The sequence below is a fragment of the Cuculus canorus genome, chromosome 10, assembly GCF_017976375.1.
Source record: "Cuculus canorus isolate bCucCan1 chromosome 10, bCucCan1.pri, whole genome shotgun sequence".
Taxonomy (NCBI): Eukaryota; Metazoa; Chordata; class Aves; order Cuculiformes; family Cuculidae; genus Cuculus; species Cuculus canorus.
In genome coordinates, this window is record NC_071410.1 from 22,245,771 (window position 1) to 22,268,366 (window position 22,596).

Sequence of the window (22,596 nt, forward strand, 5' to 3'; positions counted from 1 at the left end):
CCTCCAGGGATGGGGCAGTCACCACTGCTCTGGGCAACCTGGGCCAGGGTCTCCCCACTCTCATAGTGAAGAAATTCCTCCTTGTGTCCAGTCTAAATCCACTCCTCTCCAGTTTATACCTATTGCCTCTCATCCTATCACTCCAAGCCTTTGTAAACAGTCCCTCCCCAGCTTTCTTGGAGCCCCTTCAGGTACTGGGAAGCTGCTCTAAGGTCTCCTTGAAGCCTTCTCTTCTCCAGACTGAACAAGCCCAACTCTGTCCTCGGGTGGGAGGTGCTCCAGCCCTCTGATCATCCTTGTCTAAGTTTAGGAAGGGACAATAAGGTAACCTGATGAAGTAAAATTGACTAGATCCAGCTCCCTGCTGCCTCTGTCTCTCTAAACATGAGCAACCCTGTCTCCTATGGTGAGGAGGGGTGGTGGTGTTCATACTGCTAGGAATGGGGGTCAAGGTGACAGATCACCAATGCTCTTTTCCCTGGAGCACCTTCCTCTTCTGTTGTGCTGGCCCCTCCAAACAGTTTCTGCTTCCAGTATTCACAACATCAGGTTGTAAGGTGCTCCAGAGGTTTCCCTGAAGTCAGCAGATTCCACCATTATGTGGACTTGGAGTAAAGGACCATCACAACTGATGCGTTATGTGGTTGTTTGCTCTGGGTTTTGCTCTTGTGAGCTACTCCTTACCCAGCTGCAGACAGAGCTGTGTGATACCAGAGACTTGGGGTGACTCTACAGCAGTGCCACTGGAGTGGCATGCAGTCACACAGCAGTAATTGGACAAACCCAGCCCTGCAACAGCCGATGTGTTACTGAAAGAGTCATAGAATTATAAAATAGTTAGGGTTGGAAGGGACCTTAAAGATCATCTAGTTCCAACCCTAAACTTTTTAACGAAACCAACCCCTTTTGGCTTCACCAGGGGCAAATCCTTTATCATCAACCTAGTGGCTTTCCACGATGGAGTAACCACGGCAGTGGACACAGGAAAACCAGTGGATGTGATCTATCTGGACTTCTGTAAAGTCTTTGACACGGTCCCCCACAACATCCTTCTCTCTAAATTGGAGAGAGATGGATTTGATGGGTGGACTGTTCGGTGGATAAGAAACTGGATGGTTGTATTCAGAGAGTAGTGGTCAATGGCTCAAAGTCCAGATGGAGATCCATGATGAGTGGTGTCCCTTGGGACCGTACTGGGACCGGTGCTGTTTAATATCTTCATCAATGATAGGTTGGCTTCGTTAAAAACCACTGAGTGCCACTTTGGCTGTGTGCTGGGATGCACCCAAGCCCTGTTCTGCCTGGTGGTGCAGAACCGCCAGCACCTCTTTTAGAGCAGGGTTTTCAACTTCGGAGGGGGTTCCTTTCTGTCAAGTTGCCACCTGGGCTTCTTCCCAAACTAGAACAAAAGCTTCTCAGAGCAACCGGCTTCCTCACAAGCACTGACAGTTGCTGCTGTTTTCCCCAAGACAGGAACGCTGTAGCAGCATGTTTTTGCCATTTACTTGTAATTGCCTCAGTAACAAAACGTCTCCGTGTCATCAGCCTGATGTGTGAGTGCCCGTGCATCACAGAGCTCTTCCCAATGCCTGGAAGTGGGAGACCTCTGGCTTCCACCAAGTGTAATGTTCACAGAAACGTGGAATCGCAGAACGGTTTGGGTTGGAAGGGACCTCAAAGCCCATCCAGTTCCACCCCCTGCCACGGGCAGGGACACCTCCCACTGGATCAGGGGCTCCAAGCCCCATCCAACCTGGCCTGGAACCCCTCCAGGGATGGGGCAGCCACCACTGCTCTGGGCAACCTGGGCCAGGGCCTCCCCACCCTCACAGCAGAACATTTCTCCTTAAGATCTCATCTCAATCTCCCCTCTTTCAGCTCAAAACCACTAGACCTCGTCCTCTCCCTGCCCTCCCTGATCCAGAGCCCCTCCCCAGCTTTCCTGGAGCCCCTTTCAGGACTAGAAGTTGCTCTAAGGTCTCCCCACAGACTTCTCTTCCCCAGGCTGAACAACCCCAACTCTTTCAGCCTGTTGTTGTACAGGAGGTGCTCCAGCCCTCGGATCATCTCCGTGGCCTCCTCTGGACTCGCTCCAACAGCTCCATGTCCTTCCTGTGCTGAGGACTCCAGAACTGGAAGCAGGGCTTCAGGTTTGGTCTCAACAGAGCAGAGCCGAGCAGAACAGAGGGGCAGAATCGTCTCCCTTCCTGCTGATCCCACTGCTTGGGATGCAGCCCAGGACACAGTTGGTTTCCGGGCCGGGATTGCATGTTGCTGGTTCACATTGAGCTTCTCACCCCCAGCACCCCAAGTCCTTTTCCTCAGAGCTGCTCCTAATCCATTCTCTGCCCAATATTGGGGGTAGCAAGGAGGGATGTGTGTGGAATAGGTGAGATGTGGGGCTGTGAGGGGGAGGGATAGGTGATGTTTGTGGCTCTGAGGAGGGGCAGGTGAGGTGCTGAGGCTGTAGGAGGTTATGTGAAGTGTGGGACTGTGGCCATGGCAGCAGCAGCTCGGGTGGGTTCAGGGGTGAAGCCCTACAGGTGGTAGCACTGTTCCCACCCTGCGTGTCAGGGGACAGACACGGTAATGACCAACATGTTGGACACACCTGGCTGTCCTGAGGAGTTTCCCTTCATAAATGATTAAAATGCTGTAGGACCTTCTTACAGCGACCTTCTTACCTGCCTTAGAAAAGAATGCAGCAACAACCCCCATGCCACTCAGGAGCTCTGTTGTCTCATTCACTCAAAATGATACCGAAAACACCAGCAAATCAACTCTCTAAGACTCATTTTGGAGTTTTAGAAAGCGAGGACTCTTTTATCAGCCTGAGGAACATGAGGAGCGAGCTCCATCGATCCTGTTCAGCCAGACAAGAGCTGGGACAGAGTGGATTTCCCACTCACATGTATATGGATACGTTTTCCCAGAAATCTTATGCATATTCTGTTACTTTCCAAGGATTAATATTAATATTCCAAGTTTAATATTATTCTGAATTATGCAACAGTTAAATCTGTGCTCATTTGGAGCTTTAGCTCCAGCTCTGCCCGACCTTGCGTTTGAGATGGGGAAAGGCTGCAAACAGAGGGGATTGCAGAAAAAAACTCATTTGTTCAGTGCAGATCACACTGGACACAAGATCCGTGACAAGCAGTGTCTCTCAGGGGTTCATACTGGGACCAGTGCTGTGTCTTCGTCACTGACACAGACTGCAAGATCGAGTGCACCCTCAGCAAGTTTGCAGATGACACCAAGCTGAGTGGTACAGTTGCCACACTGGAAGGATGGGATGTCATCCAGAGTGACCTGGAAAAGTGGGAGAAGTGGGGTTGTGCGAACCTCATGAGGTTCAACAAGGCCAAGCGTAAGGTCCTGCACCTGGGCTGGGGGAATAATCGGTTTCAATAAAGGATGGGGGATAATGCGATGGAGAGCAGCCCCGAAGAGAAGGACTTGGGGTGCTGATAGATGAGAAGCTCGATATGAGCCGGCAATGTGCACTCACAGCCCAGAAACCAAACGTGTTCTGGGCTGCATCGAAAGCAGCGTGGCCAGCAGGGAGAGGGAGGGGATTCTGCCCCTCTATTCCTTTCTTGTGAGACCTCACCTGGAGTGTTGTGTTGAGTCCTCAACATCAGAAGGAGATGGATCTGTTGAAACGGGTCCAGAGGAGGCTATAAAGATGATGTGAGGGCTGGAGCACCTTCCACGGGAGGACAAGCTGAGAGAGTTGGGTTTGTTCAGTCTGGAGAAGAGAAGGCTCTGAGGAGACCTTAGAGCAGCTTCCAGTACGTGAAGGGGCTCCAAGAAAGCTGGAGAGGGACTGTTTGCAAAGGCTTGGAGTGGTAGGATGAGAGGCAATGGGTATAAACTGGAGAGGGATATATTTAGACTGGACATAAGGAGGAATTTCTTCACTGTGAGGGTGGGGAGGCCCTGGCCCAGGTTGCCCAGAGCAGGGGTGGCTGCCCCATCCCTGGAGATGTTCAAGGCCAGGTTGGATGGGGCTTGGAGCCCCTGATCCAGTGGGAGGTGTCCCTGCCCATGGCAGGGGGTGGGACTGGATAGACTTCGAGGTCCGTTCCAACTCGAACTATTATATGATTCTATGAAACAGTGTCTGGAAAAACACTATGAAAGGAAATAAAAAAAAAACTTAAAACCCCCCATGCTGTCAGAGGGACGTTCTGTCTAACTTCAAAAAAATGCAGTTACTTAGAAGAAACCGAGCTCTACTTTAAATTAAATAAATTCCCCTTTTGGTAGCAACAACTCCTGTCTGTATCGGAAGAGCGAGGTGGAAGGCAGGCTGGGCAGAGGCACAGCTCCGGCAGGCTCCTGCCCTCGGGAAATTTGGCAGAATAATGTGTGAAAATACGATCCGAACCCTGAGAAGGTCGAAGCCGGGCAGGAAAAACCAAAACTTCCCATACCGGGAGTCGAACCCGGGCCGCCTGGGTGAAAACCAGGAATCCTAACCGCTAGACCATATGGGAGGCGCCGACGACTGCTCTATCCACAGCCTCCATAGTGCTGTCCAGCGCCCACCACTGGGCGGGGTGAGGCTGCGCGCTGCCCGACCCCGTAAAGCCCATCCTACCCTGATGCGCTGCCCACACTTAAGATGGCGTTCGCCGCTTCGCCTCCGCCCCTTCCCTTGGGGCCCCGCCCACTTCGCCGTTGTCGGCGCGCACCACGTGACCGGAGGGGCGGGCGCTCACGTGACCAGTGGCAGCGGCGGGTGCTGGGAGTCGTGAGGCGGGTCGGGCGGGGGTCCCGGCGGCGGCGGCGCGGCCTTCCCCGGCCCTGCGGGGCGCTGTGGGGCTGCAGGTACCGGGGAGGGCCGGGGGGGCGGCTGTGGGGCTGCAGGTACCGGGGGGAAACGGAGAGCAGGGCAGGGATCGGCCCCTGGACTCGGCGCTGGGGAGGCCGCACCTCGAATCCTGGGTTCAGCTTTGGGCCCCTCAGTACAGGAAAGACATTGAGAGGCTGGAGCGCGTCCAGAGAAGGGAATGGAGCTGGAGAACGAGGGTTCTGGGAGCAAGGAGGGGCCCTGGGGGTGTTTAGCCTGGAGGAGAGGAGGCTGAGGGGAGACCTTGTCGCTCTCTGCAGCTCCTGAAAAGCTCCTGTTGTAGTGAGGTGGGTGCTGGGCTCTTCTCCCAAGTAACAAGCGAGGGGATGAGGGAATATGGCCTCAAGTTGTACCAGGGGAGGGTTACATTGGATGTCAGGGAAAATTTCTTTACCAAAAGGGTTCTCAGGTCCTGAGCAGCTGCCCAGGGCAGTGGTGGCCTCCCTGTCCTGGAGGGGTTTAAAAGCCGGGCAGACAAACGTCCTCAGGGATCTGGATTAGTAGTGGACAGGTACGGTTGGACTCGATGATCTCAAAGGTCTTTTCCAATTTAACGATTCTGTGATTCTGTTTGCGCATCCTGGGGCTCAGAGGCAGCAGCCGGGCAGTGCTCAAGGCTGGAGTTGGGGTTGTGCAAGGAGCCCAGGGCGCCATGGCTGGGGGCAGCAGCCACGCCGTGCTCAGGGCTGCGAGTGGGGTGAGGGGAGGCCGCATTCCTGGGCTGTTGGGTGTGGGCACTGCCGAAGGGGTTGTGGTGCAGGGAAGGCCAGGCCCGGGTGCCAGGGAGCCCCGAGTGGTGTAGCAGCTGGGTGGGTTCTCCCACTGCCTCCCAGTGCTGTCTGCGTTCATCCTGCTCAGGCCTGCTTGGGCCCTGTGACTGTGGGATTGTTACTCATCGTGGGCATGCTGAGGGCATGTTGGCAGTGAGAGGCTTCTGCTCCGGTTCCCCCACGCCATCTGGAGCAGAAGCTGTCAAGCGCCTGGTGTGGTGGAGGCTGGGGTGCTGTGTCAGTTGTGGGAGCACTTCCCCTTTTGCAGGGGTGAGATTGAGATGCAAGTGAGGGAAGCAGAGCAGTGTAAGAAGATGGTCTTCTCTCCCTAGGTGGGTGATGCCAAGCACAGCCATGAAGAAAAAGGTAAGAACTGAAAAGAGAATGCTTTGTGGTTGGGTTTTCCTTCCCCTTCTGCCTTTTCTAATGCCATTCTGCATTTGCATCTGTACCTCAACGTGTTCTTTGCTGTCATGTGCCCAAGACCCTCAGAGACAGCAGATTCATCCTTTGCTAGGGATCACTTTAAAGTGCTAGGAATCAAAATCTTGTTTGAGTTCTTTGGCTGGTGGGAGCACGGGACAGCCTTGCTGCCGAGCTGTCCACACAACTACGGTAGGAGTGTTGCTGACGTGTGTTGCAAAACCTCCACTGGCTGCGTACCTCTCACAGTGTAAAGGAAGAGGATCTGCTCTACTCGGCTTTGGATTCTGGTGGCTGTTGGCATGCCGTTGCAACGTGAGACTGGGAACTGAGTGAGTGCCCTCCCAGCTCGTGTTTGGCCCTGGTGTGGACTGCGCAGGCGGCCTCGGGCCAGTTGCACTCATTAAACCTGTCCTTGATAGAATTCCAGAACTTTTGCCGAAAGCTGCCTTTGACTTTGTAACTGGAACTTGTTTAGCAGCTGGTTTTGTGAGCCAGTCTGTTGTCTGTCACTGCTGGGGGTTTTAACTTTCACTTTTAGATCACAGTGTAGAGCCTTGCTTGTGTGGCTGCCTCCCCTCTGCCCCCCCCCCCAGTCACCCCTGGGTTTTGTCCACAGAAGTGCTCCCTGATGATCTGTGAGCAAGACTCTGGAGTTGAGTATCTGCCCTATGCAGCATCCTGGTGCACTTGAACTGGGCTGTCCTGTTTGCTTCTAGCTTTTTGCTGGTTCTAGCACCTGCAACTTGCAATGTAACTTTGTTTTCACTTCTGATGGGGAAGAGAAAGCGAATCACAAGGAAAAGAGCGTGATTAGCAGAAGGAACGGGTGCAGGATGCCAGTGCTGAGTGGGCAAGGGATTGTTTCCAGCCTGGTTTCAAAGGCTGAAGCTAAAGCTATTCTGTTGTCTTGGCAAAGTCCTTTGCTGTCATCAAAACCATCAAGCCCTCGCCTGGGTGCCAGTGCATGGGCAAGCAGGGAGGTGCGAGGGGTTGGGGGAGGCTGCAGCAGCTTCAGGAGCAGCCCTTGCTGTTCCTTTAGGTTATGAACTCCATGAATCCTCTGCCAACATGTGTTAGGAAGAAGAGGTTTGGGGGACAGTAGCAGCCTAAGAGGGTGGAGTACATGGTTCAAGACTTTGAACAAGATGTACTTTGAACAGGTTTTCAGTCTGACCACAGTTTGGTAACTGTGGATGGCAGGGAGGCGTGCACGTCTAGTTCTTGCCTTCCCAGGCACAGTTCTCTTTTTTTGCCTTCCTTCTCACGCTTTCATATCTGGAATATGTCAGTCCTGTGTTTTGGTGCCTTCAGTAGTGAGACATTAACCCTGAGGGAACCATGGGGGACTTGGTGCTCTGCGGTAGCTCATTCTTCCTTCTTTTTCCTTTCCAGGTGCTGCTGATGGGTAAAAGCGGGTCTGGGAAGACCAGCATGAGGTCCATTATCTTTGCAAACTACATCGCCAGGGACACGCGGCGCCTGGGTGCCACAAGTAAGACTTCTCTTGTTTGAACTGCAAGTTCTCAGGGTGCAAACCCCCTTCATTAAAGGGGTGAGGCAGTTCCTTCCAGCAATCCCTGCCTCTCCGCTGCTCTGGAGCAGGAGGATGGCTGCCGGCCCTCTTGGCTGCCACACCTCACAGGGAGCCTCACTCCCGAGTTCAGCTGAGGGCAGGTAGGAAACTGGAGTGGAAGAGACAGCAGCAGTAGGCTCAGTTTTGCCACTTTGTGATTGGACTCCTATCTTTAACCTTTTTTTATTGCTGTTGATACGGAGCCGCATTTGCTGCTGCTATGACTGTCAGTGTTCAGAGCCTCCTCCCAGTCCTTCTTGCTGGTGAAGCTTTCCCATTGCTAGTCAATCACTTGCTGGCGCAGCTGGAAATGCAGTGATGTGCCTGTGGTGTCAGCGAGATAATGCACTCGGCTTAATTAGCGTCTCCTGCGTTTATTTTCTCTCCAAAGTCACTGATCTGGAAAAAGCAATAAGAGGTTCCTCTGAAACGGGGGTGTGGATTATCAGGATCTAACATGCCTTGCTGGGAATCATCCATGAGGATCTAATGTCACAGATTGGTGTACGTTTACTCTTTGCCATGAGTTTAACTTGTTCATAAAGTTTGTTCCTTGTGTCACTGAATTTTTTTTTTTTTAGGCTTGCTTAAGGGCTTGCGGAGCATGCTAGAATGGATGTCATTCTTAAAATATCCCAAATATTGTAGAATGTTTTTAATGGGAACCACCTGCTGTGCTTCCACAAAGAATAGTGTCCTGAGGAGAGAGCAGAAATACTTGAATTACTCTGAGAACTCTCCCTAGTTCCTTCAGCTGCAGATTTACTTACAACAGCTGTGTTGGTGGTTTTGGCTGCCCGAGGAGGTAGGGCGGGTGTGGGGTGCAATCAGTAAACTTCTGTTGTCTCTTTCCAGTTGATGTGGAGCACTCCCATGTTAGATTCCTAGGAAACCTGGTATTAAACCTGTGGGACTGCGGAGGGTAGGTGCTGTTTGTTCTTTTGCTTTTGAAAGCACTGGGGCTTAGCTCTGGGAATGAGGCTGGGGATGTGACAAAACTGAGGTCCTCCTGTCCTGAGGGGGATGAGGACACTGCTGGTGTCTGATGGGAACAGAACAAGCATTCTGCATGCGCTGTAAGACAGGTGAGATCGCTCTGGCAAGAACAGATGCCACATCTTGGGCTTGTGGGTGGAGGTGGATAGAAGAAGTTGGCATGATTGCGCTGTCTCTTGACTTACCCATACAGAGAAGAAGTGGTGTGTAGGTCCACCCTTCCCTTACTGGCTGCTTGATTCTGTGAGCTCAAAGCCTTGGCCCTTCACCTGGTCTGAGGTGGCAGGAGGGGATGTTGGCTTCAGAGATGCTTCTCGCCAGCTTGATCCAGACAAGGAGCATGCTGAGGAGCAATGCTGAAGCTGACAGTGATCCTGTGGCTCCTGGAAGCAGCTATTCAAAGACTATTCTCCCACTGTCCAGCTTTGCTGAGCTCCATCAGCTCTCATGTCCTCGTGCATTGTTTGAGCCATATTCAGCAGCGCTTCAAGGAGATTTAAGCTCTGTAGTGAGAGGCTACACCGATGGTTTTGGTTATATTTAGCACCAGCTGCTGTGGCTTTTTTATATCCAACTATATAAAAGCCAGTCTGGGTCTAGCAGCAGCGTAGCTCTGTTTGCACAGGACAACAAGCAGCCAGCTGTGATGTGAGGGAACCTTCTGCTTCCTGGGAGACTGGTGAGCAGTTGCTCTTCAGGAGCATCCAGCTTTGCTTGGTGGGAAGTGCCTTTTGTCACAGGGAATACAGCCACCTGGGGGGGCTCCTGCCCAGAGGCTGCGATGGGGTCTCTGCCTTGCCTTTCCAGCAGGAGGTGTTTGACATGTAGCACCTTTCCAACAATGCTAAGCAAGACCTGGCTGCTTTAATGGGAGTCTCCTTGCTTTGTTGCTCTGCTCCTTCTCAGACAGGACACCTTCATGGAGAACTACTTCACCAGTCAGCGGGACAACATCTTCCGCAATGTAGAAGTCCTCATCTATGTCTTTGACGTGGAGAGCCGAGAACTGGAGAAGGATATGCACTACTACCAGTCATGCTTGGAAGCAATTCTTCAGAACTCTCCCGATGCAAAGATCTTTTGTCTGGTGCACAAGATGGACTTGGTGCAGGAGGACCAGCGGGATTTGGTGAGAAGCTGATAGGTGCCTTAGAAATGCTTTCAAACCAAGCATCTGTGCTAACGCTTTGCAACTTCGTACTTCAAGTACAAGTTCCGTCAGCACTGTTCCTAGAAGGGTTCCTTGGATGTTAGGAATTGTCAAAGCCCTCTGAGCTTTTTCTGCCTTTCCTCTGTCGCAGAGTCACAGAATCACAGAATGATTTGTGTTGGAAGATACCTCAAAGCCCATCCAGTTTCACCCTGTGCCTCACCTCCCACTGCGTTAGGTTGCTCAAAGCCCCATCCAACCTGTCCTTGAAGACTTCCAGAGGTGAGGCAGCCACCACTGCTCTGGGCAACCTGAGCCAGGGCCTCCTGACCCTCTTTGTGAAGAATTTCTTCCTAATGTCCAACCTAAACCTTCCCCTTCCAGTTTAAAGCCATTCGCCTTGTCCTGTTGCTCCGTGCCCTTGAAAAAATGCCCCTCCGCAGCTTTCCTGGAGCCCCTTTCAGCACTGGAAGCTGCTTTAAGGTCTCTCTGGAGCCTTCTCTTCTCCAGGCTGAACAATCCCAACTCTCTCAGACTGTCCTTGTATGGGAGGTGCTGCAGCCCTCAGATCATCTTCACAACCTTCTCTGGACCTTTTCCAACAGTCCCGTATCCCTCTTATGTTGGGGATTCCGGAACGGGACACAGGACTCTAGGTGGGGTCTCAAGAGAGAGGAGGAGAATCACCTCCCTTGGCCTGCCAGCCATGCTACTTTTGATGTCATAGCTCTCTTGTTTTATAACCTAGTGGAGAACAGGACTAATGACTTATTACTGACAACTACTCTAAGCCTCTTCATTCATAGTGCTGATTCTAGTCCTTCCACCAGACCTTTGCTCCAGCAGGGAGGTATAAGTGGAGAAATCCAGACACCTTAAGTATGCTGCTCATCACTGCATGGCTTTGCAGATAGTGATGGTGACAGTGGAGGTTGGTTTCTTTTCAGCTGTGGCTTTCAGTCCTAAAGCATAACCAAAAAAAGAGAGTTGACACTTTCTAGGGTAACTGGAAGGTGGTTTCTATCAGTCAATTCTGTTCTCTGTCAGTTTGGCTTTCCTGCCCAGAGTCCACTTCTTAAGCACTTGCCCACCCCAAGAGGCGTCCTGCAAAGGCTAGGATCAGCCCTTCAGAGATGTTTGGTGTTTTCTATTCTTTTCAGAGCTCTTGGAAGCTTGCAGGGAGATCGGAAGTTGTTGAGTTTCTGCCAACATTGATCTTTCAGCTTGAACTGGAAAGCAGCCAACTCCTGATAGCAAAAGCCAGTGAGCTTTGTGGGTTTGACGAGTAGAGCCCTAGCTGTGTGGCCATTCCCTGGCTTGCAGCAAGTTTGGAGGTTCTCGTAGGCCGTCAGCTTTTGACTGAAGTGAGAAGTCTTAAACTTTCTTCTGACTCCTGGCGTGTGTGTGCTTGCGCAGCTGCAAAGGAGCAATGTGGCTGAAAACAAGCCTTGCCCTCTCTGCACAGGCAGACTTCTTCCACGCAGCAGGCTGGCCTCGGGTCACTCTTGCTGCCCGAGAGTGGTGTCCTCCTCATCCAGTTCTAGTTCTGCCCTTCAGCTCAGTGCAGAAGTAGCTCAGAGCTTGTTCGTAGAGTTGATTCAAGTAACTCTTCCTCACTTCCATCTGCCTTCCTTCCAAACTGAAGGATGAGTCTGAAATCCTCTTGATGCTTCCCTGTCTCGGTTTGTTGTGAGGCTGGTGGACAAATGCTGTTTTGGCCCAGTTGTGCAGACTTGTTGAGGTCCTGAAGTGAGTGGCACGCAGATGAGGGGCCGTACATCAGACATGCTTTCAGTGTGTGTCGTTGCACACCCATCCAGATCTGGTTTAAGTTATCTGCTGCTAGGAAGAACATGGAAATACCAGGCCAAATCAATCTGTAAATTGTAAGGAGGCCATTGGTCGCCCAGGACCCGCATGGCGAGTACTGACCTGACAGCATTTCACAGCACAACACAGCATTAATGAGCTGCTGTGTTTCATATAATCATAGAAACATTTGGAAAAGACCTTTGAGACTGAGTCCAGTTGTACCTGTGCACTACTGAAACAGATCCCTGAGCATCTTGTTTTAAATCCCTCCAAGGATGGTGACTCCACCACTGCCCTGGGCCCAAGAACCCTTTCAATGGAGAAATTTTCCCTACTATCCAATCTAGCCCTCCTCTGGTGCTACTTGTGGCAATTTCCTCTCAATCTTGTCCCTTGTCACTTGTGACAAGAGCCCAGCACCTACCTCACCAGAACCTCCTTTCTGTAAGCTGCAGAGAGCCATGAGGTCCCCTCAGCCTCCTCTTTTCCAGGTAAACACCCCCAGGTCCCTCAGCTACTCCTCATAAGATGTGTTCTCCAGCCCCTTCCCCAGCTTTGTTGCCCTCTACATGTGCCTCAGCTCCTTCCTAAACCAGCACACTGAGGTGAATGTACTTATTGAGTCTGCCCTGTGGAGGTGCATTGCTGGCTGTCCAGCTGCTATTTTAGCCATTCTGAGGAACCTGGCACAAGGCTGTCCGGTCCTTGCAGGTCCCCCTCTCCCCTTTTTCTAACTATAACTTCTAAGGGCAGAGAATGGTGCAAAATGAGAAGGCTGTGTATGCACATGCGTAAGAGTTGCTCATAAGAACGCACTAAAGGTTCATCATCACTGAGAAGAGGATGGGATTGGACCCTGTAGCCAGGGTCTTGTCAAAACTTAGGACCCTGGAGACACTCATGTGTGTCCGCTTCCATTCCCAATCCACACTACCAGTAGTTGTGTCAGTCTGAAACCCAGACAGATCTATTGTGAGACAGCTGTGCTTTGCTTGTCCCTGCTGCTCCAGTGGAGGAGGCTTCTGCCAGCCCATCCTGGCCAACATGTTCCACTGTTCTCTCTTCGCCAGCACTGTGGGGGCTTGAGATTTGTTTAAACGCACACTGTAAATGCAATGCAGCAACTGCACCGCAGGCAGAAACATTTACACTCAACTGCCAATCTTTTTCGTTTCCCAGATTTTTAAGGAGCGTGAGGAAGACTTGAAGCGCCTTTCCCGTCCCTTGGAATGTGTTTGTTTTAGGACTTCCATCTGGGATGAAACACTTTACAAGGTTTGTGCAGCTTCCTGTCAGTATCTGGCTTCCCACTTGAAAACAAGACCGTGAGACAGGCAAGTGGGGAGTTGCGGCTGGTTTATCAGTGACTGGTGCTTTTCAGATCTGCAGCAGCTCCTCCTGGAGGGCACCTGTTGGGTAGACGTTTGAGCATCCTGGTCGTGATTAGGAAAAGTAAAACCCCTCCCCGTGCTGGGATCGGAGTGTCAGGATGTTAACGCTGCTTAAATGCTTTGCCTGGCTGCTTCAGAAAGAGCTTCTGCATCTTTTAGTCATTTTTATCCAGTGTGGATTTTTTTCCTGTGTTTCTCTGCAGCTCTGTTAAAACATGAACTTTTTCCATCCTGGAATTTGCTTTGCTTTCAGAAGTGGGTGGGTTTTTTTCTCTGTCAGTCTCAACTGCAGCATCAGAGGCCTTCCAGGCGTGGGAGTGGTGGGTGCTCCTGGGCTGCACAGGTAAAAAACGATGGTCATAATTGCCAGCTCATGCTAATAGGAAGTGGTGGCAGCTGGGTTACTTGTCTGAAGGTGAGGACTGTTTGACCCTTTCTTGGGACTTTGAATGGCAAATTCCATTGCCCTGGCAAACCCATCCAAAGGCATAGCAATTTTGCCTGCTCTCAGCATTTGATGTGTTTAGCTGAGGCTGATATAGGATTGTATGCTAGACATCCCTGCACCAAGCACCAACTCCCTCTAGGAATTGCCCTTGCTGAGCAGCGGCATGCCCTGTCTTCCCATGGGCATTGGTTACGCTGGTTTCTCTTTGGGCAGCTCGTGCAGAGGCAGACCTGAGCTGTTCTGGGCACAGCCCCTGCTGATGCTCCACAGAGCTCCTGAGCTTGGGTTGAGCCTTTAACTTCCCGTTTGGCAAGGGGGAGGGAGGGAGCGTTTAGGAAATACTGGGTACTTGGTGAACAGGACACGCGGATATCCAGCCTCCTGGGGGAAGCGTGGCACTGGGCACTGACACAGACCTGGGTCAGTAGGTGGGCAGTGAGGTGAAGCTGAGGTTAGAGGACTGGATACTGAACGAGGAATGCCTGTTACTGCATCCCCAGTCCCTTCTGGGCTTATTCCTGACTCACTGCATTAGATTAGAGCTTCCTGTTTGCACCAGTGACAAGCTGCCGGATACCCATCTGCAAGTTGACCTGGGTCAAGATTAAAAAGACTGAAAACTTGAGTGGGTTTGTCTGGGAGCAGTAGATATAAGCAACGCCAGCTTAAAATCAGGATGATTTAAGCCTGTTTAATAGAATTCAAGTTCCTCTTTGACTGATGTGGAGAAGAACTTGACATAGCAAAGAGTTTACTTGGATCTGGGGTACCACTGGTAGCCTCCACTGGACATGAGATGGGAGAAGCTTCTTGGTCTTACTTAGGCTGTCAGCACCTGGAACTGAGAATAATCACTTTTTTAAGCACATTACACAGCAGGGCCGGGGCAGAGAAGCACCAATGCAACCTGTGTGTTCTCTTTCTTCACTGACAGGCTTGGTCCAGTATAGTCTATCAGCTGATCCCCAACGTCCAGCAGCTGGAAATGAACCTGAGGAACTTTGCTCAGATCATCGAGGCAGACGAAGTGCTTCTGTTTGAGAGAGCTACTTTCCTGGTGAATACAGCACTTCCAATCTTCACATTCCTCTGCCCAGCCTAGGAGAGAGTTCCCTGCATGGAAAGCGCTGTTGTGCAGTAGCCCCAGGAGAGGCGCCAGCGCCAGAGGGCTGAATGCCTTCATTCAGGCCTTGTGATATTGAAAGTAGCTGATGTGCCTCCACGGCTCACGGGACATTCCCAAAATGCCCACCTCTAGCAGCTGAGCTGAGGGCTCGATCAATTTTTCCCTCTGCCAAGTTATGAGGGGATTTCATATCCCCATCTTGTTGGTGGCTGTGGAACTCTTTCGAGAATTGCTTTCTACCAAGAGCAAGAACCTTCCTTAGCTTGAAAGAAGACTTTTCAGTTCCTCCTGGCCTGGCTCTTTAGCTGGTCTTGATTTCCATGTTTTGTATGATGCGCTGCAAACACCGGAGTATGGATAGAGGATCGCGCGTGATTGGATTGCAGTGGCTTTCAGAGTTACTGGCTGCGTGGTGACTCGTGCTTCCAGTTTGTCTCAGCAAGGTAAAATGTGTTGGTTAAACCCACCCTGGCAGCATCTCTGTCCATACTCTCGGTTTAGGGATTGCTCTCTCCAGCCTTTGCACCAAAAGTGCCCTGGTGGGATGGTGCTGAATTGTTTGAGTGCTTTCCGTGGTGGCCAAATGTCTGATTTTGGAAATGACAGAGGGGAATGTGGGAAAGAAGCCATGGCTTTTCTCACTCCTCAAACTACAAGAAGTAAAACCCTGCATTTCTGGCCAGTTCTGCTTTTTGATCGTCTGTAGATAGCAAATAGTTCCACCTTGATAGTATGGAACGGTGCTTGGTTTTAAGGACATTTTTAATTGAAAAAGAGTAATCTTTGCTACAAAAATTCTGTGGTTTTTTTTTTTTTTTCAATGTAATGATGACCTTTTAAAAGACGCTTTCTTCTCCTTTTTTCCATATATTTAACCGTCCCCCATGACTCCTTTCTCCTGGAGTGAAATCTTAATCTGAAATTGGATTTGAATCTCAGTAACAGAAAAACCCATCTGGAACATTTAGGAATGAACTTGCATACAGTGAAAGCTTTGGAATGAAAGCAGCCCTTGAATCTGGCTGAACCTGTACTGGTGTGAATAACTGGGCAGGTTTAGAAAGCACAGAGTGTGGGATGATCTGTTAAAAGTGCTCGAGGAAAAGCACCCGAAACTTGGTTCTTGTGAGCCTGTGACTCCATAGGCAGAAAAGTAACAGTTCAACATCTGCACCCAAGAGCGTCTGGCACTTCTAGGAGCAGTTGGTTTCATGATTCTTAAGAGCTTAAAGCATGCAGCATAAGGGGTTTAAAATACTCCTGTTTGCTTTACTGTGTGAACAGGGATGATGTAACTGATTGCACACCATTCCCCTTAGGCAGTAAGTGCAGTTCTTGGCCCACTAGCTGCTACAGCTGAAGAATGAAGGTCTGTGGGCCACTGGCCTTGCAAAAGAGTGAGCTGTGGAGCACGCCCCAAGGGATCCTGAAAGCTTCTGATCCTCTGAACCTTTGCAGCCAGGTCTGCATGTCTCTGCTGGACTGTAGTGTGGGAGGGAGAGGAGCGGAACCATGTGAGTGTAGGCAGCTCAGCAGAGACTTGGACTGACTCAGTTCACTAATGGAGAGGGAGCTTCCTAGGAAACCAGCTGCCTTGGTTCCTCATTTCTTAGGGAGGAACAGCTTGCTTTGGCTTTCAGAGCAGCGCATGTGCGTCCTGTGTGTTGCAGAATGCAAAATCTCAGGTTCAGCCCTTGAGAATCTGCAGTGCAATAGACTTGGGAAGCAAAAGCTATCCCAGAACTTGTCAAGGGTATGTTTGCCCTACCTAAGTGGACGGTCTTGCAGTTTTTTTACCTCTCCTTGCACTTCCTTTTTCTTTTGACTCAAGATTTAAATTGCTGCTGAGGTTGGAGTATTCAGACCGCAAGTGGTGTCTCTTGCATCTGTGCTTGTGAAAAGCTCCCTGGTGACTGTGCCACCAGGTCTTGTTTTACCACGAAAGCGCCACAAGCTGTGCTGCAAAGTTTCCAAGATCCCATCAGCAAAAGGCAAAGGAAATCCCTGTCCTGGTCACCACCCATTTCTTATAATTGGTGTTGAGCCTCAGAAACCTGTGACTAACTCTGTGCTCTCTCCACTCCTGCCATCCAGGTCATTTCTCACTATCAATGCAAAGAACAGCGGGACGTCCACAGATTTGAGAAAATCAGCAACATTATTAAACAATTCAAGCTCAGCTGCAGGTGAGCTGGCTTACATGTTGGGTGGGGGAGAGACCTCAGTGGGTGTTTCGGCTTCATCCAGAAGCACGGAGGCACTCCAAATGAATCCCAGTTCTGTGACTCCTCAGCAGGCTGAGATGCTGTAGTTAAATTGCACCATGCTTACACACAGCTGAATTAACTGTTATCTTCTGTAACTTCTTGCTTTGCTGATGGTTGACTTTGGTTTGAAACAAGCATTTTCTTCGAGGCCTCATTCTCATGGGAAAGGTAGGGAAGTTCCAGGACTGAGCCCATACCTTACTTACGGTCAGCAGTGCTACAGAAGGTCAGGTGGAGTTTGCTTCAGCCCCTGAGCTGCAGCGCTGCTGTGGGAGGAGGAGGCTCACACGCACTGTTTATCAGTATTGCTAATGCAAAACTGGAAAGCTGGCTGGGAGTAGCTTGACTTTTAACAGCCTCCAGCTGCCCCGGTCAGGAATATCTACAAGTGTTTGGAGCCTGAAGAGGACAGAGAACTGGCTGCGTGGTTTACAGAGCTGTCTCCAGATATGTCAGTTCTGTACTTGCTTCTGGTTATCCACGTGCGGAAGTATCCCGACTGGCTGAGCATTACCTCCACAGGGCAGAGGACGCCGGCTGCCGGGGCTGGCTCTGACAGCCAGTGAGGTCATGAGCCTTGGGTCACCATTCCAGACACGGATCAGTTTGTATTGTTCTCATTTAGCCTAAAGCTAAGGAGTTTTGTCTTTTAAAAAAATGAAAACGGCCAAACCTGTGGTGGCACCTGGGGTTCCTGGCCGAGCGAGGACCCCGACACTGTTTTGTAACCAACAACTCATGAGTTTGCAGATGACACCAAGCTGAGTGGTGCAGTTGTCCCACCAGGAGGATGGGATGTCATCCAGAGGGACCTGAACAAGCTGGAGAGGTGGGCCTGTGTGAATCTCATGAGGTTCAACAAGGCCAAGTGCAAGGTCCTACACCTGGAGTTGGGTGGTCCACAGTTTCAATACAGGCTGAGGGATAATGTGAGTGAAAGCAGCCCTGAGGAGGAGGTGCTGGGGCATGAGAAGCTCAACATGAGCTGGCAATATGCACTGGTAATCCAGAATGCCAACCACATCCTGTGGACCACATCAAAAGAAATGTGGCCAGCCGGGCGAGGGAGGAAATTTCCTCTCTACTAAACCCCTCCACTCCTGTTTCGTGAGACCCCACCTGGAGTCTTGTGTCCAGTTCTGGAATCCCCAACATAAGAAGGATATGGGACTGTTGGAATGGTTCCAGAGGAGGGCTGGAGAAGAGAAGGCTGCAGGGAGAACTTAGAGCAGCTTCCAGTACTGAAAAAGGCTCCAAGAAAGTTGTGGAGGGACTTTTTACAAGGGCCTGTAGTGACAGGACGAAGTGAAATGGCTTTGAATTGGAAGGGGGAAGGTTTAGATTAGACGTGAGGAAATTCTCATGATCAGACGCTGGTCCAAGTTGCCCAGAGAAGCCGTGGCTGCCCCATCCCTGGAGATGTTCAAGGCCAGGTTGGATGGGGCTTTGAGCAATCTGATCCAGTGGGAGGTGTCTCTGCCCATGGCAGGGGGTAGAACAGGATGGGCTTTAAGGTCTGTCCACTATATGATCTCCACCCATGGGGTGTTGGCTGTGCAGGCGGAAGCAGTTTGAGCAATGTTCTGGTATCACAGGAAAAGTTCAGTTATCTTTTTCTTTTCTTTCTTTTTCTCTCCCCTCTCAGTAAGCTGGCAGCTTCTTTCCAGAGCATGGAGGTCAGGAACTCTAACTTTGCTGCTTTCATTGACATCTTTACATCAAATACCTACGTGATGGTGGTTATGTCAGACCCTTCAATACGTAAGTCAAAGCAAAGAGAAGCCGGTTTCTGTTTACAGGGACAAAAAGCTGAAAGAGGCTAAACTTTGTTCCTCCTGAAAAAGGACAGACACCAGGCAAAGGATCTGCTGTCCTGCTGCTCTGCCCTGCGAGCAGAGGGTGGGGGAAGTGGTTCAGAGGTGGCTTACTTTGCAGAACACGAGGCGCGTGCCTGTGGCCACTGAGCTGCCTGTCACTGTTGAGCGCAGCATCGCAGCAGCAGTGGGGAATCGCCGGAACAGATGTGACCCCATTCCATAGGTCGTATCTCATCACCTATTTTGGGCTCTTCTGATCCGGCATTCCTAGTGATTTTTTTGAGAGGAAGCAGAGGTGGATCGTGTTTGAGTTTTTGCTCTTGCTGCCTGAGCTGTCTGGGTGGGCAAGGACTCTAATTATAGCAGCGTCTATTTGTGTTGAAGGAGCGGTGTAGCCAGCGGTACCCGCCCTTGCAGGCACAGGGTGACAGTTTAACTGTTTATGCGGCTCTGGTGGAGGCTGCGCCTGTTGGGGTTAGTGGTGCTGAAGAGACACTGTCCAGGATAGCTTTGTGGCTCACAGTGTTGGTGCTTCCTTCCAGTACCTGAAGGGGCTCCAGGAAAGCTGGGGAGGGACATTTTACAAGGGCATGGAGTGATAGGACAAGGGGGAATGGCTTTAAATTGGAAGGGGGAAGATATAGATTAGACATTAGGAAGCATTTCTTCATGCTGAGGGTGGGGAGGCCCTGGCCCAGGTTGCCCAGAGCAGTGGTGGCTGCCCCATCCCTGGAGGTGTTCAAAGCCAGGCTGGATGGGGCTTGGAGGGGATGGAACTGGGTGGACTTTGAGGTCCATTCCAACCCAAACCATTCTGTGAGTCTGATTCCTGCCCTCCCATTTTGGAATGGTTTACTGGATTAGGGGAAGACCTGTGTGAACCCCGTGACTCCTTTATGGGCTTTGACATTATTGTTCTTGAGGAGCAGCAGATGAACTGCGGTGGTGACTTGGGCAGCTGTCCCTGTGAGCATACTGTGTGAGTGTAGTTCCCTGGCTCTTCCTCAGTGCCTCACTGGGATCAGCAAACATCCCAGACCTTCCAGTGCCAACTTAGAACCATAGAATGTTGGAAGGGACCCACAGGATCATGAGTCCAACTTCTGTGTAGCTGGGAGTGGTGGGAATGAAGAGCTCACTTATGGGAATGTTACTTTTAGGCAGCACTTAACTTCTAGGGACTTGGTTACTTGCATCCCTTTTAACTTCTTTTATCTCCCTTGTCCCTTTACCGTCCTAGCTTCTGCAGCCACGCTGATCAACATCCGCAATGCCAGGAAACACTTTGAGAAGCTGGAGAGAGTGGATGGACCAAAGCACAGCCTGCTCATGCGCTGAACATTGGCCAAGGCACATGGTCTTTGGGGGGAGAAAAAATGAACTGGGACTACCTATTTTTAGGAGAATCTAACAACGCTGGTGTCTTTGTTGGGCTTTGAAATGAGTGTGCTGCTTTATTTTTTCTCCTTTTAACGTTGGACACTAGTCACTCGGACACTGCGGACCTTCCAAAGAGACTGCCCTGGTGTGTGTGAGGTTGGGAAGGAGCAGGGATGGGTGATGTGTGTGTGGTCTCGCGCTCCTGGTTGTCACAGTGGCGCATGGCAGAGCCAGTGTGGATGTTTTGCTCCCAGGTGATCGTATAAATCACAGGAATGGAATATTTACTGATTTATTGGTTGGTTGCTAGAATACATTTATAAATTTCTCCTTGTCTTCAGTCATGGGAATAAATTTTTGCTACCAGGGATTTTGGATCCTAGAGCTTTGGGAGTGGGTTATCTTTCTTCTGCCACTGACGGCAGCTTTGGCAAGTGGGTGTGCGATAGCTGCATTTCTCCTTTCACCTCATTGAGGGACGTTGACTGAAGGCTGCGATGGAGTTTCATTTAAGATCATAGAATTGTGGGTTGAAAGGGACCTTAAAGATCACCTAATTCCAACCCTGCCATGGACAGGGGCACCTCCCACTGGACCAGGCTGCTCCCAGCCCCATCCAACCTGGGCTTGAACATCTCCAGGGATGGGGCAGCCACCACTGCTCTGGGCAACCTGGGCCAGTGCTCAGGACCATCATTGTTAAGAATGTCTTCCTAATGTGTAATCTAAATCTTCCCCTTTCGAATTGAAAGTTGTTCCCCCTCATCCTATCACTCCATACCCTTTCAAAATGTTCCTCCTCAGCTTTCCTGGAGCCCCTTCAGGTACTGGAAGGCTGCTAAGATAATTTCCCCACGTGAAGTCACAATTCACTCAGCAGCAGGAGCAGCCAGGCTGGTATTGGCTTCTCTACACTTGCCAAAGTGGTGGAAAGACTACGGTGAATAAAAGGGGCCAAAGTCCTTGACTGAGCAAGCAGCAAGATAGTCCTGGTGTGCCTGATCTTCATCCCGGTGAGCCAGGAGGGGCTGGTGCAGGCACGGAGGAGCTGTGGGCCAAGCTGGGGCTGGTATGTCCATGGGGTGTGCGATGAGCCATCTGGGCAGGGTTCGGCCCCAATGGTACCTGACATCGCTGGTTATTATTTAATGACTGTGTGTTTCCATTAAATGCAGGACCCACAGAAGTGCTGCAAGTAGGGGGTTGCCAGGTGGAAGCTGATGTTTACCAATGTCTCTTCTTTCTTTTCGCTGCATCAAATTATGATATAAAAAAGGGGGGCAGTGGCTCTGAGCTTGGCTCTGTGCTTTGTGTTCATTCCCTGCGTGTCTGCTCACACCACGGGGGCAGGAATCGGGCAGGATGAATCAACAGAGGGTGAGGATGGGCAGTCACATCGTGGCTGGAGAGCCGAGGGGCTCTGCACAAACCTTCCATCACTTCTCAGTCTTTATGGCATCAAACTCTACCTGCTCAGCAGGTGCGTTGGTGCTCTGTCAGGCCAGGGGAGTGTTCAGTGACAATCAAATCGGCATCCCGTGGGAGAGGAACTTCCTGTGGTTTCTATTGCCAGTTCAGGTGCCTGAGTTTCTGGAGAACTTGTGGATGGGCTGGAGGTGCAGCAGAAAGTTTCTGTTTGTCTTCAGTGCTTGCAGGTGTGGAATCCTATGCCTGTCCTGGAGAGAGACCAGCAGATCTCAACCTTGGTTGATTTTATCTGACGTGGGGCTGGAGCAAGCTGAACCGTGACCGCAGTTTCCTCTTGCAGATGCTGCCCCATGGCTTGGACAAGGTCAGTCCCTGCCTTTGCTTTGGTCGTTGGAGAAACTTCATGGCTCTCTGCACCCAAAACCTGCCCTCAGTGCAGTTTGGAGCGAGAGGATGAGTTGCTATTGTCGGATTCTTTGGAGCACCACCTCCAAGGGATTATTAGGAAGGGCTCTGCTGGCAGGAGGTGGGCAGCTCTCGTGACTTCAGGAGAGCAGAAGATGCCTCACAGCCATGATTCCACCACAGACTTAAGCACCTTCCTTCTGCTGAGAGCACGTTTTTGTAGCTGGCAGCTGTTCCTGCCGGGGATGAGGGAAGGATGGTGTCTAATATGTAGACTAGACATTAGGAAGAATTTCTTCAGCATGAGAGTGGTGAGACACTGGCACAGGTTGCCCAGAGCAGTGGTGGCTGCCCCATTCCTTGTGGGGTTCAAGGCCAGGTTGGATGGGCCTTGGGCAGCCTGGTCCAGTGGGAGTTGTCCCTGCCTATGGCAGGGGGTTGGAACTGGATGATCTTCAAGGTCCCTTTCATCCCAAACTATTCTATGATTCTATGGTTGGAAACGCTCCCCTATTCCCATGGTTACAAGGAATTGCCATTGAGTTTCTATAAGGGATAAACTGCTTCGCATAGGGAAGTGGGATAATGGTAAGGAGAGGACATGCGGGGTGAGGGAGCAGGTCACCGCTGTGACAGAAGAGCACTGATGGCACATGGGGAGCCAAACCCCACTGCAGGTACCCTGACTGCTGCTGCCTCTCCAGGGCTGGCAACATCCTGATGGCAGCTAAAGCTCTGTTGTTCTCTCT

The 22,596-nt window shown here is 51.0% G+C and overlaps 1 protein-coding gene and 1 non-coding gene across 4 annotated transcripts; one reads left to right on the forward strand and one right to left on the reverse strand.

Annotated features, from left to right (window-relative positions):
- Positions 1-4,430: 4,430 nt before the first annotated feature.
- On the reverse strand, positions 4,431-4,502 carry TRNAE-UUC (transfer RNA glutamic acid (anticodon UUC)). Its single transcript has one exon. It is a non-coding gene; the product is annotated as a tRNA-Glu (tRNA).
- Positions 4,503-4,719: 217 nt separating this feature from the next.
- LOC104066243 (ras-related GTP-binding protein A) lies at positions 4,720-21,213 on the forward strand. Of its 3 annotated transcripts, XM_054075858.1 has the most exons (11): positions 4,805-4,836; positions 5,259-5,369; positions 5,961-5,994; positions 7,447-7,546; positions 8,483-8,549; positions 9,530-9,752; positions 12,765-12,860; positions 14,359-14,481; positions 16,645-16,736; positions 18,463-18,578; positions 19,875-21,213. In XM_054075858.1, the coding sequence occupies exons 3-11, from the start codon at positions 5,968-5,970 to the stop codon at positions 19,970-19,972; spliced, it is 942 nt and encodes a 313-aa protein (XP_053931833.1). In that variant the 5' UTR covers positions 4,805-4,836; positions 5,259-5,369; positions 5,961-5,967; the 3' UTR covers positions 19,973-21,213. The 3 variants fall into 3 exon arrangements, with proteins under 3 accessions (XP_053931832.1, XP_053931835.1, XP_053931833.1); XM_054075857.1 differs by lacking the exon at positions 5,259-5,369 and having other exon boundaries at positions 4,720-4,836; positions 19,875-21,212; XM_054075860.1 differs by lacking the exon at positions 5,259-5,369 and having other exon boundaries at positions 4,755-4,832.
- The last annotated feature ends 1,383 nt before the right edge of the window (positions 21,214-22,596 follow it).